Raw genomic sequence first — 20,786 nt, 5'->3', positions numbered from 1 at the left:
ATCCAAAAATTGACCTTGTAAGCGCTCTCATGCCTACAAATTTTGACGGATTTTCATTAAATTAATACCAGATGTTTATACCACTAATACCTTGGTCAAGTTCGAAAATCAGCATTGGTCGATAGACTCGATACTAGTATACTGCTTGACCGGCGGGGGACCCAGGAATTCTATTCTTGTTTATGATTAATGTACACTTATGTATATAAAGGATAACGTTTGCTCAGACAATAATTTTTTTTTTGTGTTATAGACCTCTGGCTGGATTTTTAAAATTTGGTTTATATTAAGTATAACTAGTAAATTAACTCTTCAAAGAAGAAGAGGAAAAACATTAAAAAGGAAATAAAGTTAAATAGAGATGAGCACAGGTAACTGAAAATTAAAAACCAAATTAAAAAAATTACGAAGTTCAAATCATTTATCATTTTTTGAATTCTATCCACTTTTGATTCAATATTACAAAAATAAAATTCCAAAATCTTATGATTAGATCTCAAAACCAGTAAAAATGGTATATCTCTTGTCTTTATTCTACTTGCAATTACAATATACGAGATCAATGGTCAATTTTTGGTGCAGTCTAGAGTATTTTTCAGTTTTCCCATGCGGTATGCTACTATATGTATACTAGTGAATTGATACACTTGAAGAAATCAACTAATTTAAGTGAAACTATTGCTACTTATTTAATCAGAAATTCCTTTGTTTTACCCATATGTCTACATATTTTGTTTTTTTTTAATTTTCTTACAATAATCAAATTAAAAAATGTATATCATTAATTTGATTAATTGCTATTTGTGCACTATGATGATGACATTGAACTTTGCAATAATCCGATTAACAATTCAAACTCTGAGAATAACTTCATACTTTAAATGTTTTATATTTTTAAATGTTTTATATGTTTTACATGCATCTGTCAGCAAATACTTCAGGTTCTGTGATTTTGAGAAAACATCATCTCTTTGAATGTTTTGCTACTCAACAAATTTGACGACGCATAATATTTACCAAGACAACAACAATTTTTAGGAGCAACACTAGGCAATCTTTAGTAGGAACTTTTAGAATAAGATAGAGTATTGCATTGATTTATATAAAAAAAAACTATCATATTAACAAATAAGCCAAGTATGGCTTTTTGTATTCCCGTTGTAGCAGTCATTTGAACGTTTCTAGTAGTAGTTATACACTTTAAAAGGGAAAAAATTCGTTTCTTACTGTGTACCCTCTTATACAGGCATCTGATCTGACCACAAACTGCAGGGCCAAAGGGGTTCTTACTGTAACAGCTTGACACCCTTTGACTTTGCCCTTAAGGTAGCTCACTACACCCAGACTTTTACTTTTTAAGACACTACGTCACAATATAGCGATCTAAATATCGTTCGATTGGGTTGTTCATCGTCGTAGCTCAGTGGCTAAAGTATTGGGCTTCTAAACCGCAGATCAAGAGTTCGAATCCGCCCGGAGCTATTGTTTATGTTAACTGAATCAAATTTTTGAAAATGTAAATGTTCATCCAAAATTGCACATTTTTTGCCTATTTTATTAAATACTTCTTATCCATTATGATATCTCTCATAATCAAGTAATTTTCTGCTGATTTGAGAAAATATTTCAAGGTGTAGTGAGCCACCTTAAGCATAGACCAGACCACACCTGAATCTGCATGTATATACAAACAATCTGGAGGAGATCCAAGGTACCCTTTTTCAATTAATTTTCAAAAAATCATTCATTGCTGCCCTCAAGTGGATAGATCTTGAAACTGAATTATGATAGTGTTTGAGTAAATAGTATTATCATTAAGCAAATATTTTTGTTATGATGTTGTCATGCAACCAAATTTCAGAAATCAAATGATGTATGGACGTAAAAACATAATGATGGACTGATATAATGTCTATTATTATTTTTTTTAATCTTGAAAAAATATTTAAGAAAATGTTCATACATATTTATCTTTAAAAATAAAGAAATTCATTTTCACCACACATTTGTTTTTTAGATGTAACATTTCCTATTTGACTAAAAGTTTAATAACTGGTCAGTTTTAAAACATCATAGACTTACTGAATGACAAATTTATACATAAGATATGAAATATAACTTTACAAAATTTATTTTTCAAAGAATTTCTCAGAAATTGCGATGTTTCATGCCTGCAATAAAAAACATCGTTCTAATAAATGATGCATTGGGAATAATATTCACCTGTCGATTTATATGCCTAAACAAACACTGAAGTCGGCTCTTATTGTTTTAATCGGCGCTAATCTCAACAACGGTGATATTTCTTCGATTGGTCCTGTTCTGTCAATAAAATTCTGAATTTTATCAAATGCATGAAGATTAAGAAATAGTTTTGATAAAGACTCATCTCAGTACGGAGAATCTGTATCCCACAAATAGGAGGTCAACCGGACAATATTTAAGAAGGATACTAGTATTTCTTTATAACAAGAAATCAAAGGTAAAGTCCTTATTTTTTGCATATACTCATAAATCATAATTATGTCAGATAAAAATGAAAAATGAAACACAGAACACCTCAGTATGTTCTACAGAAACTCAAACATTCTATGTTTCCTTAAAGAGTTTTTCCCAATTTGTCTTGTCAGCTCTCAAAACTAAACTGAACTGTAGATATATACGTCAGTCAAACTGAATTTTAGACATATATACTAGCTTAACATATATTGTTTGATATTGTTTTTATTTCGTATATGTGTTGTTGTTTGCAACATAAGAATAAATATAGGATATTATGCTCGAGAAATGAAAAATACATATAAATAAAGCTTTTGGTTGTAAATGTCATGTCATGGACTATTGCATAGTATATAACGTAGTTGATGTATCTCGCTGTTAGGTAAGATATCTACCGTTAAACATAAACCCCTATAGTTGATGTTTCCATGGGGAAAACAATTTTCCTATAGGGTAATTGAAACTACCTTTCGAATTTGAAGACCCTGTTGTAGGAATTTAAGTTCTGACAGAATTTATATAAAATACCCATACGATTATGAAATCCGATAGAAAACTTTTTTTCCAATAGATAAACCACCTGTCCGAATCTTTTTTTTCTCAATATAAAAAGTTCTTTTCAAGAAAAATTAATTTTCTAATGGAATTGTTTTTCCTAAGGGAAATCAAATAAAAACAAAAATAGTGATACTTTGTAGGCAATGGTTAATCAATTAGTGTACATGAATTTTTTCCCAAAATGCATCTAACGTGGGTGAAAAAATATTACGTTGGCACTAGCATAATTACCCAACACATGTTATTTATATGGTTTTTCATATCTTTAATATTCGTTAAGAAAATTCCTAAAAGAGTTTGAATATTGTGATTTTTCAGATGAAGATCTACCTAATATTGTTTCCAATGTATTTTGAGCTGTTAAAAGGAACTTTAAGTTCCACAACACCTTCAGTAGATGTTAATAATGCAACAACATCAACATCAAGTTACATTTTAACAAATCTACCGCTTAACCTGAGTACTACTCTTGACAAAGGCAACTATTCAGGAACACAAACATCATCTACATCATCTGTAAGCTATACACCAAGAAGTGGATCAAGTACAACCACGCAAATCCAAACAGAATCGTCTACGGCTAACTCAACATCAGGCATTGCAATCACAGCCAGTACTGTATCTTCACAAGCAGCAGTTACACCAAAAGGAACTCCAACAAATGTTATTTCATCAACAAATGAAATACTTACAACAATGATATCACGAAAAAAAGTAACACCTGTTCAAACTGCATTAACACTCACATCAATACAAACAACAGAACCGTCAAAAACACAAACTTTCATCCAATCATCTTTACCAGTAATATTAACATCAGCATTAAGAGAAACACAAACACCAACAAAACAATCATCAAAACCATTTACAGCGGCTTTTTCTGTTCCACAATCACCAGAATCCTCAACAGTGAAATCGGCTGTACCAACATCATCAACACACTCAACAAATACATCCTCTTTTTCACAATCATCAACATCCTCAACAGTGACATCATCTGTATCAAAATCATCAACACACTCAGCAAATACAACATCTGCACCAACATTATTAACAACCTCAACAAAGACAACATCTGTATCACAATCACCAACACCCTCAACAAAAACAACATCTGGACCAACATCATCAACATCCTCAACAAATACATCGCCTGTACCAACATCATCAACACCCTCAAATTATACATCGTCTGTACCACTATCATCAACACCCTCAACAAATACAATATCTGGACCAACATCATCAACATCCTCAACAAATACATCGTCTGTACCAACATCATCAACACCATCAACAAATACAACATCTGAACCGTTATCATCAACACCCTCAACAAATACAATATCCGCACCAAGATCATCAACATCCTCAGCAAATACAACATCTCTACCAACATCATCAACACCCTCAACAAATACAACATCTGAACCGTTATCATCAACACCCTCAACAAATACAACATCTGAACCGTTATCATCAACATCCTCAACAAATACAACATCTGAACCGTTATCATCAACATCCTCAACAGTGACATCATCTGAGCCGGTATCATCAACATCCTCAACAAATACAACATATGTACCAACATCATTAACACCCTCAACAAATACAACATCTCTACCAACATCATTAACACCCTCAAATTATACATCGTCTTTACCACTATCATCAACACCCTCAACAAATAAAACATCTGCACCAACATCATCAATACCCTCAAGAAAAACAACATCTGCACCAACATCCTCAACCAATACAACATCTGCACAAACATCATCAACACCCTCAACAAAAACAACATCTGCACAAACATCATCAATACCCTCAAGAAAAACATCTGCACCAACATCCTCAACCAATACAACATCTGCACAAACATCATCAATACCCTCAAGAAAAACATCTGCACCAACATCCTCAACCAATACAACATCTGCACAAACATCATCAACACCCTCAACCAAAACAACATCTGCACAAACATCATCAATACCCTCAAGAAAAACATCTGCACCAACATCCTCAACAAATACAACATCTGCACAAACATCATCAATACCCTCAAGAAAAACATCTGCACCAACATCCTCAACCAATACAACATCTGCACAAACATCATCAACACCCTCAACAAAAACAACATCTGCACAAACATCATCAATACCCTCAAGAAAAACATCTGCACCAACATCCTCAACAAATACAACATCTGCACAAACATCATCAACACCCTCAACAAAAACAACATCTGCACAAACATCCTCAACATCCTCAACAAATACATCGTCTGTACCACAATCATCAATACACTCAACAAATACAACATCTGTATCACAATCATCAACATCCTCAACAAAAACAACATCTGCACCAACATCATCAACACCCTCAAATTATACATCGTCTGTACCACAATCATCAACACCCTCAACAAATACAACATCTGCACCAACATCATCAACACCATCAACAAATACAACATCTGCACCAACATCATCAACAAATACAACATCTGCACCAACAACATTATCAACAACACCCCCAAAAGTTGCACAATCAACGACACTCTCAACAGTGTTATCATCTGTACCAACATCTTCAACACCCGCAATAGTGGCATCATCTGTACCTCAATCACCGACAACCTTAACTGTGACAACCGCATCTAGTAAGTATTTATATAATGAGAACTCTTGATATAACTTAAATTCATTGCGGAGAATGTATAGCGAGTTCATCATGCATCGCTGGCAAATGCTTTTGATTGGACATCTTTAGTTATTAAAAAAAAGTTAAAAGATAAAATGTGCCAATTAAACTCATTTTAGTTTTGATGGAAAGAACTTAAGAGAATGGGGTGGGGAAAAACGCGGGTTGACGAAAATACAATGGCCAAAAGTGTAGGGCGAGTTACATGTAATCATCGGGACAGATACGTTTGATAAAAACTTTGGTTTAGGATATGCGAAAAAAATATGTATACACGTTAAAAATAAATTACATACATTATTTACCACGACAGATTAGAAGTAAACCTTATAAATAATTTGTGAACCATAAACAAATTGTGATAACGTCTATTTGAACAAGCATTCCGAGAGTATTGCATAAGCAATTCACATCCCCTACCGGTTTGTATTATTCTATGAAAGCTTTGAAGCATACCTCTATTTTAGAACTATTATAACGAGTTGTGATGCTTTAATCAGAATTAAAAAATAGAGGAAATTCACATTATAAGGTTGATATCAAAATTAAACACAAAGTGTGTAAAATCATACTCTTTATGTTACCTCCTGTAGTTCCGCCAAGTCCATTAAGTTTTCGCAGCTGGTAGAAATTTGTGAAAACAATGAACTGTTATGCAAAAAATCATTTCTTACCGTCTTAGGTACATTAATGTAACCAAAAAGTTAAACAACCCAACTCGGTAACGAACCCGATTGTAATAATACAAAAAAAAATTAAAAAATAATTTACAGCCCAACGCTTTACACTATTTTACAAAACTTATTTGTTTGCTAAAGATGATAAAAGGGGTGGTATAAGTAACGCACGATATTAATATGTAAACGGTGTGACCGTTGGACCTAGCGCAGATTTAACACAGTGCAGATTGATTTTTGTATAACAAAATCTATTTGAAACGCACACGGTAGGATCCGCCTAGCTGCCTTCTCGATCAAATCATTCGTCAAAGTTAAACTAAACGTCGCGTGCTCAGTCTACATTATGACGTCTTATTTCAGACGTAACACGTTCAAGTTTTGTCTACGGAAATAGCCGAAGAGAGTTACGTGATTCCGAATTTTTTTTTGTTTCTTCTTTCATTGTTCATCAATTTAATTCAAATGAATGTCACTGTAATAAAATTGAATACTTTGTTGAGTATCTAATAAAAGAACAGTTCCTTGATGATAATGTTTTTACTTTTCCATCTGAGAATATGATAAGACATACATAGAACTATAGTCTGTCCCAAGTTATTGCTTCCATCGCTTTTTGATGATTTTTAATAAAATTACACATACCTGTGAAAGAAATACAGTTGAAATCGTTAAAAGGGAATATATCCAAGATATTTTCATTGAACAATTATCTCTTTTCTCTCAGAAAAATTCACAGGAACGAAAACATATTCCTTACGGAGATTTATAATGGGAAATGTTTACATCTTTTCTCCATTCGGAATACACTCGGAATACATCGCGCAATTTTTTAACGTTATCATCCGGGCTTATTAATGGCTGTTGCAATGCAAAATCTCCGTAGACTTTCAATTTCGGGATGTGTATTGAAACCTGAAGCGGTAGAGGGGGACAGAGTATAGTCGTGTTTCTTGATTGAAGCACTATTGAAACTTATCTGGTTTCCTTTTTAATCTCTTTTAATTCAAATTACCTTCTATTTAAACACTAGAACTTTTTAATCGAGTTTAAGGACAGTAAACTTCGATATGTACCAATCAATCAATGATCGAACTAACTTTTTAAAAACGGCGCCCAGGTCTGGAAGAAAATGTTTTTGGCCGTAGTACCCCTGATTCAACTTTCTTTTTTCACTGAATTCTTATATAATTATACGTGTTACCATTAATCCTCGCTTAGCAAGGCGGGCTAGCACTTCGCCCGCCTCTCGCTGCGCTCGGTATTATATGTACTAACATCATACTGGCCTCGTTTATTCAATACACACCAATACACACCGAAACCTGATAACGAATCCGAACATTATATAGCCTAATTGGAATAAAAAAAATTAATTTTCTCGAAAATATGTCAACCAGACCTACAAAAGTGTGAATATGATCTGTAGTTTGACATTTTGCAGCTGCTTCATATTATTCCTCAAACGCATAAAACAAAACGAGTTGAAAACTGAAGAGGGACAGACAGACAGACATACGGACTGACGGATGCAGAGGAAAGCTATAGACGTATAGTCCCCTCCGGTGAAACTTGTAATGGAATTATAAATGATGCATGCATAAAACGGGGTTGACGAGGTTTAATTTTTGTTGTTATAAATGAAATAGATGTATACGATTAAAAGGTAAGAATTTTCCTTAGAGACGCTTCCTGTTTCACCATGTTGCTATTCACCGCAAAGGATTATTGAGATATATAGAACTTTTTCACGTGGCCTCATAAAAATTTCTTTGAACAATGTGCAGATTCCAACTCGAATTGTCTCTGTTCGTACACGTTGTCTAGGAGCTCGCTACGCCAGCGGCGCTTCGCTCGCTATTATATAGTAAAACATGACCTAAAGATTAAAATTAAGAAAGACATAAGACGCACAATAAACCTAGTTTAAAGGAAAGTTTAAAAAATGTTGTTTCTTCCAGTCAGCTGCAACAAAAGGAATTAAGGCGATGTTCATGTCCATGTAAAATCAATTTCGGTTTAAACTTTCATTTGACCACTCCTCTAAATATCCAACCATGCAGTTGCTATTTGTGTAGTTTTATAGAATATGTTAAAAAAGCAATTAAGAAAATTTTCGGACACAGTAATACAAAAATTAACCCAAACAAATTTGGTTCAACATATTAATCATCGTATTATATTAATGTGAATATTAGTGTTATTTCGCGGCTTATGCGGGATATTATCTAGTATAATATAAAACAAAACACATTTCTGATGCAACATTGTCAACTTTTCAGGCAATGATTTCTAACATTTTTTCTCTCTAAAAGACACGTCTTATTTAAAGATTATATTTAATCTTTATCCCTCATAAAACATACAAAAAAATCATTTATGATATCCATAGCACATATAATAAACGAATACCATATTTGATCAACGAAATCAGGTTTTATTATTATATTAATTACATTTTAACGGTCCAAAGAAAAAAAAATGATGTAGCAATCCGCCTTCAAACTTTGAACCAATTTATTCATGTATTGCTTAATTTCAGGTACAGAAGGACAAAACAGAGCAGTTGGGTTAGGCAAAGGCTTATGGGAAGTGTGGATGTGGTCCGCTATTGTTCTTATGACATTACCGAGTCATTGATTGTATTACATTGGGTACAAGTGATAATGTTGAAAGCATCCTTGTAGTTTTGTTGCACATTTGTACACATTAATTAATGTCATTAAGAAACCCTTAATTGAATATTCTAAACAAAATAAACCATATGTTGATTTAATACATGAGAGAGATCGCTTAACTCACAGACGGACGAAAAAGTCGGTAATATACATGTACATTTCAGTGTAAGCATAAGTAGATATATGATATCAGATTTAAATTTGAAAGTGTGGTTGTTGTTGATAATGTAGTTAAATCGTAATGCTTTTGTGTTGCGCGTGGGTTTCTTAGTGAATTATTAAATTAAGTTGTTGGAAATTGTTGTTGTTACTTTTGTTCATATAATTTGTTTGAAACTATAAAGATATCGATTTTGTGGTATTTTTTGCTATTGTGTGAGGAGTGCATGAATATACTTGTTTTCTTGACAAAATGAAGTCAGTTTGTATTTCAGCTAATAGTGTGCTTTGCACATTTAATATATTAACGACCTGAATGGCGTCATCAAAAGTTTTAAATAAAAAGGTTTTATAAAAAGTAAAGGAACATGCATTGTATTTGAAAAATATGAATATATTATTATATGTAAAATGTGATAATGACAGCTAGGGAAAAGATTAATTTTTTTATGTGAGGAATCAGTAACATAGCATCCGGTTAATTTTGCAACATGAAATTTAATCATTATTCGCATGCTTACTAATGTTTTTTATACTAATTGTTAGACTATAACTAATCACTTACTTGTCTACGGACTTTTCCGGGGGGGGGGGGGGGGTTCCCGATTACGACAAAGAGCACACGGCGGGTGTGACCGGTCAGCAGAGGATGCTCACTCCTCCTTGGCATCTGATCCTACCTCTATCTTTTTAGAGGTCTGTGTTGCTCTAGATCTGCTCCGAATTTGTATTTCGTTTTATGGATTTTTGAGATAGTCGGCAGTTTGTTTTTGTCATTTTTAATTCATACAAGTTATTTGCAACGGCAAAAACACAAACACCGCCACTGTTTGAAAAGACAAATGTTTGAACTTTGTATTCATGTTATAGAAACAATTTTACTAATTGAAGTACTTGTATATTTCTATATTGAACATTATATAAAAGACTTCTACAAAGAAAACGTATTCTTTTCTTTTAAGGATATATTTCGTACATAGAAAACATATAAAGAATATACAAATTTACAAAAAGGATATATCGAACAAATATTTATATAACAATTTATAGCAAATGTATTTTATTTCATTTAAAATAAATCACGCACATCATGTTGACGAATTTATTCATTGAGTATCCAGACAATGTGGACCCTATCACGGCCAGTAGAAGACAAGTACCAAGCAGGCCCGATCTAATGTATCTCCGAACCTCTCTCTGTGAGGGAGCTGTAGATCTGCTCCCAGATCTCGAATCAATAGAAGCTAAATTAAGATGTCATCATTTTTGTAATCCGCATGAATATGCGAGTTAGTCAGCTCCATTACTCTTTTGCTTCTGTTGGTCAATAAGTTCCAGACACTGACAGCAGCTAGTGTCATCGTTTGACAGAAAATTGCACATCTTTCCTCTCATTTTCATGCGCGAAGACCTGACGTACATCGTCAATGACTCTTAGCAAATTGTGATAATTTTCTGTGCATGATTGCGGATTACATAGGTCTATTAACAAGTTTGACAGAATTCGGGGACCAGCATATTGATTTTGGAGGAGAACGATGAAGCTAGCAGGTGCGCTCCTGGTCATGGGGATTTTGGTGGTGCTGACGGGGGCTAACGATGGTTCCACTACTACCCTGGAGGATGCGGGGGAGGAGTCGAGCACAGCGGCGGGGGACACAGGTAGGGAGCTCCTATTGTTGTTTGGGTACCACCATGTATTGAATAGTTATTATTATTATCTGCAATAATTACTACATGTAAGTCCGTCAGCAGAGCTCTTGAAATTTAGTTTCGATAAGGCAACATTTGTTTTGTTTCAAGCGAGCCTTTATTTTAGTATTCGTATGTAAACCTTCTCATCAAGAATTATCGATGTAATCCATCTAATAAACATGAATTTTTAACATTTCTCTTGAATATATCATATTTTATGGATTTCATTTTCAAGTCATACGGTAAGTTATGTACATTGTAAACAAGTTTAAGTCATAGAATACAAATAAGTTTAATTAGCATTCAATATTGGTAAAAAACGGAAATCGTAAATAAATTGATATATGTACATGTACAGTATTATTTGTACATGTACAATATTATTTGTACATATAGAGTATTGTTTTTACTGTTTCCTGGTTTTTGATTTTCGTATAGGGCTTTTAAGCTTATGGCATTTATAGATGCGAATATAAAATTATTCAAAACTAATTATTTAAAATATCACACATTATAATACTTCCGTCCATATTTTTAAGTGATAATATACTTTGCCCTATCCCCCAACCCTCTTTCCATCAGAAGGTAGAACGCTTCAGACAGTGCGTCGACACAGAACAGGAGGAAGTAGGCTACTGACGAATCGATAACAAGGGCTTATAAGATCTGCATCTGTCTGTGTAGTGTGCATGTGCATTCTGAATAAGCGCCCAACAACGCCACCTATCGAGGGCAGTGGTTTCTAATGCATGCCATAACTCCATATGTGTTCCACTATGTAACTTATTGCAAACACAACTGTCGCAATATATCAGACTCTAAGAAATTCTATCATCTTTCTAAAAGAATATCTATTAGATTATTTCATTTCCGTCTTGCAGGAACCACTCCTACACCCGAACCGGAAACGACAACCACGGACAATTCTGCAGGGAAAATGTTTCCATTAAGCGTCGCTTTCATTCTGATCTTACCGTTCGTCCTCGCTTTGGGGGGACTTTAGATACAATTATTCTGGATTACACAACCAGACGTGGCATAGCAAAGCTCAAAGGATGCGCAGATCAAAATCAAATCAATTCGCCGGCTTAATGACACATTGTATTATGTATTAATATTGTGGTTTTTAACTTGAACTTGCATTCATTTTGTATACTCAGTACTCTTAGAACTTTTGATATAAATAAACATCTTCAACAATTTCAATGTCTTTTTGTCAGTTTTGAAATAATTTCGTTAACAAATCAAACTGTTTCATATTAGAAATTGAAACATTTAGAGATGCATTTGTAGCAGTAAAGATAAACCTTCGCATATAAAAATGAATTGTATGCACAAATTTATTACACCAAGGATATATTGAAAACTTAATTTATCATAATATAAATGTTAATTTATTGATCATGTATAAAAAGTATGTTGTTTTACAATAGAGAGGTTTAGCAAACCAACGTGTACGCGTACGTGTACGTGTAGAACGGAAAATATGTGCATTACGTCATCAGTTTGTGTAATGACGAATTTCTACACGTATGTACCCGAATGAACATACGTGTAAATTGCAAAGTACCCGTAAGGTCGAACTTGTAGCCTCTGTTTCCCTGTTGTCTTTTTATTTTAATAAAAATGTTAACTTTTCTTAAGCCTGAATATTCAGTGCGAATACTGATATCTACCAACATAAATTTTCATTAGTGTTTAATATGTTATTGGAGTTTTATTTCACGCATCTCTTCCTCCAAAACATGCAGTGGCTCCATTATCTTATTAATTTGCGATAAAAAAAATGTGCATATATAATAAATGATGTTTAATAAAATTAACACATGCAGAATTCCTACTTTTCGTCTATAACCCACATTCTCAGCTTAGTAGGAGAGGATATCCATAATTACATTAAAACATTTACACGTACAAGTACACGTTACAACTGCTAAACAAGAAAAGTAATTGAGCTGGTACGCGTAGTTCTAACTTGTAACCTACACGTACAAGTACACGTACACGTTGGTCTGCTAAACCTCTCTAATATTGGGGAAATACAACTATCAGAAAAATGAGTTTGCAACACTTGATTTTTATAGATTTTTAATCAAACATAATTTATTTACAATTATTAAATGGTCTATATCCTTTTTGCATAAAAATACCTTAATTAGAGGACAGAAGAACCTCGTGGATTCTTTTTCCAGAGTAGGATTTCTGTTTCTCCAGAATATGAAATGACCATCAACAGTTTTGTATGCAAAATTGCCAAAATAAAATCATTAATGAAAACGTTAAAACTCTAAACTTGAGCAATTCTTTGGGTTCATTTCCCAGCAAGTCCTTCTTCCATGTGATGAAAATGAGTTCATACAAATTGGAGAGGTCAAATTACCTTTAAAACCCTAAGCATGTGGTTAATACTCCACTTTTCGTCTTATCTTGCTCTTCACAAGTATTCTCTTCTCATTATCAGACAGCAGTCAATCGCGGGTATATTAGATAAACTCGTCTACAATTTGCAATGCTATGTGGAACTTCATAGAATGTGGACATTTTTGTATAGATAAGAATTCGTTTTTCCCTATTGCACAAATTCTGCTTCCATAAACAGCAGCCGCGACGGAAGAACAGTGCTAACAATCGGCACTTAATGAGTTCCTCCAACGGTGCATTGATTCATCGTGCAACTCAGACATAACAAAATTTCTTGTCTTGCTCACTGGCGATTTTAGCACTATCTACCAGTATGCAATACATTAATGAAGTGTTGATCTAAGGGTAACAACTTTCTGTGCGAGTGCTTTCATTGATTTTGAAGATATTTAATATCATCATAATAAAGGCGAAATGTTACCAAGAACAAAATAACACACGAACAGTCCAATAAATTGTGATTAGTTGAAAAATATTTAATGTTGTTATACCCCTGTAAAACAGTTACTATATAACTCTATACGAAAAAAAAGTCCAGCATTTTGACTGTTGGACTGGAACTGTTGGATTGGAACTGTTAAAATCGACTGTTAAAAAAGACTGTTGACCGGTGACGTCACATTCCGCGAAAACGTGTTATTGATTAGAAGGGGTATAACAAAACAGTTGTTGACTGTGTCTCGGGCAACAGTTGCCCTCGACCCCAGTCAACAACTGTATAATGTTGCCTTTTAAATTTTTTTTCTCAAAATTTTAGGCTGTACTATTTGTCCTTTAACAATAATAAGATTGTGTTTTAGCTCACAATCAAATCTGATCTGGAGGTTCACATTCAAAATATCAAAACATTCTAGAATAATAATTATAAAATTGTACTCATATCAAAAAACACATTGTCATGTAAAGCAAACACTAAAGGTTGTGTATATACTCTAGCAGATATATGGGTTCTAAGGATTAACAAAATTAATTTTAACAAATGTCCTAATTAGTCTCAGTATAACAAGACGACATAAATAAGTGACCTTTTCATCAGAAAATATATTTTTTTAAAATCTTGTTTTTATTTCTGGACTATTTTATAAAATGTCATACATGAACGCGATGGAAAACTTTATACAGTTACTTGCTCTACACTGCAACGTAGTGAATACCAAGTAAGTACCTTTATCATTGTTTATAGGGGTGGCATTGACCGCAATCATGTCATTACTTAGTCTACTTTCAACAAAAGAAAAGAGATCCAAAATTTGATCAAGCATCAATGTGTGGCATACTACTAGTAAAAGACGAGGTTTAGAAGGTTTGAATATAGTGATTATGTTTGAGTGTGGATTATCTTGGTGAACTCAGTAATGTGGGTATCAATTCTGGAGTTGGTTGACTTTTGGCACCGTGATTACTGAAGTGGTCGCTTTTGTGTTGTGTTTACTTTAGTTGTTTGTGCTTGCTATGGAAAAGACTGTTCGGTTAAGAACATACCCAGTATCAGCCAGATACACCAATATTATATCAGTCTAAGATACAGTGTGTAATATGGAAAAGGCTATGTATTATTATTTATATTACACACAGTATAATACCATCAAACATTTTTTACGCCTCGATTCAACCAAGACAGTAATACAGCATGAATTACGCCAGACGTTGTTTTGTGATGAATGGATCAGGACCTTAAATCTTTACCTATTTCTGAAGGGGAAAAACCAGACAAGGCCCGCCAGGGGTTTGATGCAGATCATTTTAAGCTCTACAGATCGATATCAGTCCTACAGAATCTGCATCAGCCCTGGAGGTTGATACATGTACTGTAAAGTTAGCTGTATCGCAAATGCAAACCCCTTGTATTTACGACCCATGTAAAGTTGTAAATGTTTGTAATATTCAGAATATCTAAATATTCTTGACTTGGTTTGGAGGACGATATAGTTGCAGTGTTTCCTGATTGAAGAAGAAGCAACCAACCTCAGGACAGAAAGCGCCGTTGAAATACAAGAGTGATGTAGATTTTTTTAAACATTTCTTTTTTAGTTTCTGCTATGGATTCATACTGTTATTTGTTCAGATTCACTAGTAATTGGCTTTAGCAGTGATGGTGCTGGGAAAACATTCTAGTTTCCCTTATTCAGAAAAAACATTCTTAAGTTATTACAGTTTACCGTTTGGCACATAGAATTGGACTGGCTTTAATTAAAGGACGTCTAAACCACTCTATTAATCTTCCTTTGTAAAAATAGCGCAAAACAAAAAGACAGGGTCAAGGAAGTCTCTTATTTATGACATGAAAATATTAAACTTAGAAGGCAATTCTTTTAAGTTTAATGCAAGTTTTGGATGTCAAAAGAACCATGCCATATCAAGATAGTTTCCTCACCTCAAGAAGGCACTGGAACACTGTATTGGACTTACACTGCGTTCATCTCTCATCTTGACAGGTCTTCCTACCTGAATGCAAAAACTGGAAGCATGCAAAATTGTTGCACAGTCTACTTGCCTATTACTGTATAGTCTAAGCCAAAAATGTGCTATAATACTTTAAAGGCATAATGTACACACAGACACATATATGTAGGCATTTATAAAAACAAATAAGTATTTTAATTTTAACAGCAATTTATCAATTCTATGCAGGACTGTCAGTGATATGGCAATCAGTTTTTAGAACGCAGTTCGCAGTTCGCAGTTCGCAATTGAATAGTGAACTGCGTTCTATAGAACGCAGTTCGCAATTCAAAATTTAGTGCGATTGAATAGTGAACTGCGTTCTATAGAACGCAGTTCGCAATTCAAAATTTAGAATTCATATTTGGGGCCCGCTTGCCTTATATGCAATTGAATAGTGAACTGCGTTCTATAGAACGCAGTTCGCAATTCAAAATTTAGAATTCATACTTGGGGCCCGCTTGCCTTATAGGCAATTGAATAGTGAACTGCGTTCTATAGAACGCAGTTCGCAATTCAAAATTTAGAATTCATACTTGGGGCCCGCTTGCCTTATATGCAATTGAATAGTGAACTGCGTTCTATAGAACGCAGTTCGCAATTCAAAATTTAGAATTCATACTTGGGGCCCGCTTGCCTTATATGCAATTGAATAGTGAACTGCGTTCTATAGAACGCAGTTCGCAATTCAAAATTTAGAATTCATATTTGGGACCCGCTTGCCTTATATGCAATTGAATAGTGAACTGCGTTCTATAGAACGCAGTTCGCAATTCAAAATTTAGAATTCATATTTGGGGCCCGCTTGCCTTATATGCAATTGAATAGTGAACTGCGTTCTATCTAGAACAATTCAAAATTTAGAATTCATACTTGGGGCCCGCTTGCCTTATATGCAATTGAATAGTGAACTGCATTCTATAGAACGCAGTTCGCAATTCAAAATTTAGTGCGATTGAATAGTGAACTGCGTTCTATCTAGAACGCAGTTCGCAATTCAAAATTTAGAATTCATATTTGGGACCCGCTTGCCTTATATGCAATTGAATAGTGAACTGCGTTCTATAGAACGCAGTTCGCAATTCAAAATTTAGAATTCATATTTGGGGCCCGCTTGCCTTATATGCAATTGAATAGTGAACTGCGTTCTATAGAACGCAGTTCGCAATTCAAAATTTAGAATTCATATTTGGGGCCCGCTTGCCTTATATGCAATTGAATAGTGAACTGCGTTCTATAGAACGCAGTTCGCAATTTAAAATTTAGAATTCATATTTGGGACCCGCTTGCCTTATATGCAATTGAATAGTGAACTGCGTTCTATAGAACGCAGTTCGCAATTCAAAATTTAGAATTCATATTTGGGGCCTGCTTGCCTTATATGCAATTGAATAGTGAACTGCGTTCTATCTAGAACAATTTAAAATTTAGAATTCATACTTGGGGCCCGCTTGCCTTATATGCAATTGAATAGTGAACTGCATTCTATAGAACGCAGTTCGCAATTCAAAATTTAGAATTCATATTTGGGACCCGCTTGCCTTATATGCAATTGAATAGTGAACTGCGTTCTATAGAACGCAGTTCGCAATTCAAAATTTAGTGCGATTGAATAGTGAACTGCGTTCTATCTAGAACGCAGTTCGCAATTCAAAATTTAGAATTCATATTTGAGGCCCGCTTGCCTTATATGCAATTGAATAGTGAACTGCGTTCTATCTAGAACGCAGTTCGCAATTCAAAATTTAGAATTCATATTTGAGGCCCGCTTGCCTTATATGCAATTGAATAGTGAACTGCGTTCTATCTAGAACGCAGTTTGCAATTCAAATTTAGAATTTATATTTGGGTAGTTTTTAGCTCACCGAAACGAAGTCGGGGGGAGCTTATGCTATACCCTCGGCGTCGGCGTCGGCGTCCGAACCTGGTTAAAGTTTTTGTTGCAGGTCCTGTATCTAAGTTATTACTTGTCCTATCTTCACCAAACTTGCATGGATGATGCATCTTGACCTACTCATGGACTTGAAAGACCTGAATGCTGAATCAGGGCCATGAGTTTCAGATGCTGGAGGAGGTTAAGGTTTTTGGAGCAAGTTAGAGTTTTTGGTGCAGGTGCCCTTTGATAGCAATTTATAGGTTACTACTGGTCCTAACTTTACCAAACTTGCATGGATGGTGCATCTTATGATACTGATGCATCAGACATGCTTTAATGCTGAATCTGAGCCTTAGGTTTCAGATGCTGGATGAGGTTAAGGTTTTTAGAGCTGGTTAACGTTTTTGGAGCAGGTGCCCTTTGATGATTATATCTTAGTTATTACTGGTCCTAACTTCACTAAATTTGCATAGATGGTGCGTCTTATGATACTGATATACCTGGCAGGCTTGAATGCTGAATCTGAGCCATAGGTTTCAGATGCTGGATGAGGTTAAGGTTTTTAGAGCTGGTTAAAGTTTTGGAGCAGGTGCCCTTTGATGATTATAACTTAGTTATCACTGGTCTTAACTTCACCAAACTTATATGGATGGTGCGTCTTATAATACTGATGCACCTGACAGGCATGAATGCTGAATCTGAGCCATAGGTTTCGGATGCTGAAGGAGGTTAAGGTTTTAAGAGTTTGTTAAAGTTTTTGGAGAAGGTGCCCTCTGATGATTATATCTTAGTTATTACTGGTCCTAACTTCATAAAACTTGCATGGATGATACGTCTTATGATACTGATGCACCTGGCAGGCTTGAATGCTGAATCTGAGGCGTATGTTTCGGATGCTGGATGAGATTTGTTTTTTTGGAACAGGTCACAAATTTTATAGATAATAGCTTGCATAGTTGATTTAACTATAATATTAATGAACTGCAGAGGTAGCTTCAGATGCAGATCTCCATTATCAAAGTTGCTAAAAAAAATTATCCTATCTAAAACCTGCTTGATAGATGTGTTCGTTGTTAAATGATATAATATGATTCCTATGATATAGTATTGTATGATATGATACACTATTGTTTTATATGATACAATATTATATCATATATTATATTGTAAAAAGTTATATGATACGATATGATATTGTATCAATTTTTTTTTACATTATGATATGATATTGTATTGTGATATTGTTATGTATAGTATTGTTTATTATGATACAATATTGTATAATATGATATTGTATAATATCACATATATTATATTTTATCACATGCTATTTCATATGATATTGCAACATAATATAGTATCATATGATATGATATTGTATAATATATATCATTTCATATGATACGATATTGTATGAAATGAGATTGGTTTATATAATATATTATTATATCAATATATGAAAATGTATTATATGATATTGTATAATGTGATATTGTATCATATAATACAATAAAGTATACTATGATATTGTATGATATAATATAGTACTATATCACATGATATTGTATCAATTGATATGATACAATGTTGTAGCTAATTTTATTGTATCATATGATACAATATCCTACATTGTATTAAATATGATACAATATCATACAATGCAATATCATGCTATAATATTATACAGTATAATATTGTGATGCATTATGTGATATGATATTGTATCATATATTATTATAATGTATCATATCATATCAATATCATAATATATTATGATATTGTATTATGTGATCAAATACAATAATGTATAACAAGATACAATGTCATATCATATGTTACAATATCATATTTCATCATTATTTATTACAGTATTTTATTGTAATATATGATATATATTGTACTGGTATCATAGGATGCAATATAGTATTTCATATTATCGTATTGATAAACATTGTATCATATAATACCCTATGAAATGAACATATGATTATTATACAATTTTTATTATATGATATTGTTATACGATATTTTGTCAAAACAGTATCCATGTATATCCAAGATCATTAACTATGATTTTCAAATAATATGATAAAGGTGGTCTCATAAAGGTGATTCCTCAAAAAGGTGATCCCTCGTCTCGGTGAGCTTTGTAATCTGTTATTACCTATGTTTAAGAATCGGGCTTATATGCAATTGAATAGTGAACTGCGTTCTATCTAGAAAGCAATTCGCAAATCAAAATTTAGAATTCATATTCGGGACCTGAATTTTTCAGGGGCATCTACTAGTGGTATTTCACTACCACTGTGAAAATATGGTGATGCAGTTATCTACAGTTTCTGAGAATCGGGCTTATATGCAATTGATACTGTAGTTTCATTGATATTCAAGGGCATCAATTTTCGTGGATAAAGTGAAAATCACAATATCAAGTATACGTAAATTAGTGGCCAATGAACCTATCAATACAAAATGTTTATTAAAATTGCACTTCAATGAATATTTAATTTCGTGGATCAACTAAACAATGATCCACGAAATTCATATCCTTATCTAGTGACACACTAGTAACTATATTTTTATTCATATGCACTGATAATAAATGAAAATAATATATATATTTCAAAGTACATTTTATTTATTTTTTATCCATGCTTGCGTGCATGCATATTTCAGCATGCGCAGTCTAATATTTCCGGACACGACTTCCTACTAGACTGTGAAACTTGCAAAGTTGCGTTAGCGCGACGGCGTGTTAAGCAAAGTTGTGTTAGCGCGACGGCGTGTTGTGCAAAGTTGTGTTAGCGCGACGGCGTGTTGTGCAAAGTTGCGTTAGCGCGACGGTGTGTTGTGTACATGTGTTAGCGCAATGTCTCGTTTATCTGAACGCGATGTCGCGCTAATGCAAATGGCCCTATCCGGACACCATACCGATCTCAAAAACTATAGATTACTGCATCACCAAATTTCACAGTGGTAGTGAAATACCACTAGTAGATGCCCCTGAAAATTTCGGTCCCCAAAAATGAATTGCGAACTGCGTTCTAGAACGCAGTTCACTATTCA

At 33.8% G+C, this 20,786-nt stretch overlaps 2 protein-coding genes across 2 annotated transcripts; both read left to right on the top strand.

The window, feature by feature from the left end:
• The first annotated feature begins 2,864 nt into the window (after positions 1–2,864).
• On the top strand, positions 2,865–5,732 carry LOC136273470 (uncharacterized). The gene is made up of 3 exons (XM_066077901.1): positions 2,865–2,881; positions 3,821–4,325; positions 4,785–5,732. Exons 1-3 carry the CDS (start codon positions 2,865–2,867, stop codon positions 5,730–5,732), a joined length of 1,470 nt encoding a protein of 489 aa, XP_065933973.1.
• Positions 5,733–10,606: 4,874 nt separating this feature from the next.
• LOC117692903 (uncharacterized) lies at positions 10,607–12,187 on the top strand. The gene is made up of 2 exons (XM_066080487.1): positions 10,607–10,948; positions 11,863–12,187. Exons 1-2 carry the CDS (start codon positions 10,825–10,827, stop codon positions 11,982–11,984), a joined length of 246 nt encoding a protein of 81 aa, XP_065936559.1. The 5' UTR covers positions 10,607–10,824; the 3' UTR covers positions 11,985–12,187.
• The last annotated feature ends 8,599 nt before the right edge of the window (positions 12,188–20,786 follow it).

The sequence above is a fragment of the Magallana gigas genome, chromosome 3 (genome assembly GCF_963853765.1).
Source record: "Magallana gigas chromosome 3, xbMagGiga1.1, whole genome shotgun sequence".
NCBI lineage: Eukaryota > Metazoa > Mollusca > Bivalvia > Ostreida > Ostreidae > Magallana > Magallana gigas.
This window is presented reverse-complemented; position numbering and strand designations above follow the sequence as displayed.

Bases quoted from the DNA above. Each gene is read 5' to 3' on its own strand.
- LOC136273470 (XM_066077901.1), top strand. The intron at 4,326-4,784 runs GTCTGTACCAAC...AATACCCTCAAG, and splicing joins ACATCCTCAACAAATACATC to AAAAACAACATCTGCACCAA.
- LOC117692903 (XM_066080487.1), top strand. From the start codon at position 10,825: ATGAAGCTAGCAGGTGCGCTCCTGGTCATGGGGATTTTGGTGGTGCTG. The intron at 10,949-11,862 runs GTAGGGAGCTCC...TCCGTCTTGCAG, and splicing joins CACAGCGGCGGGGGACACAG to GAACCACTCCTACACCCGAA.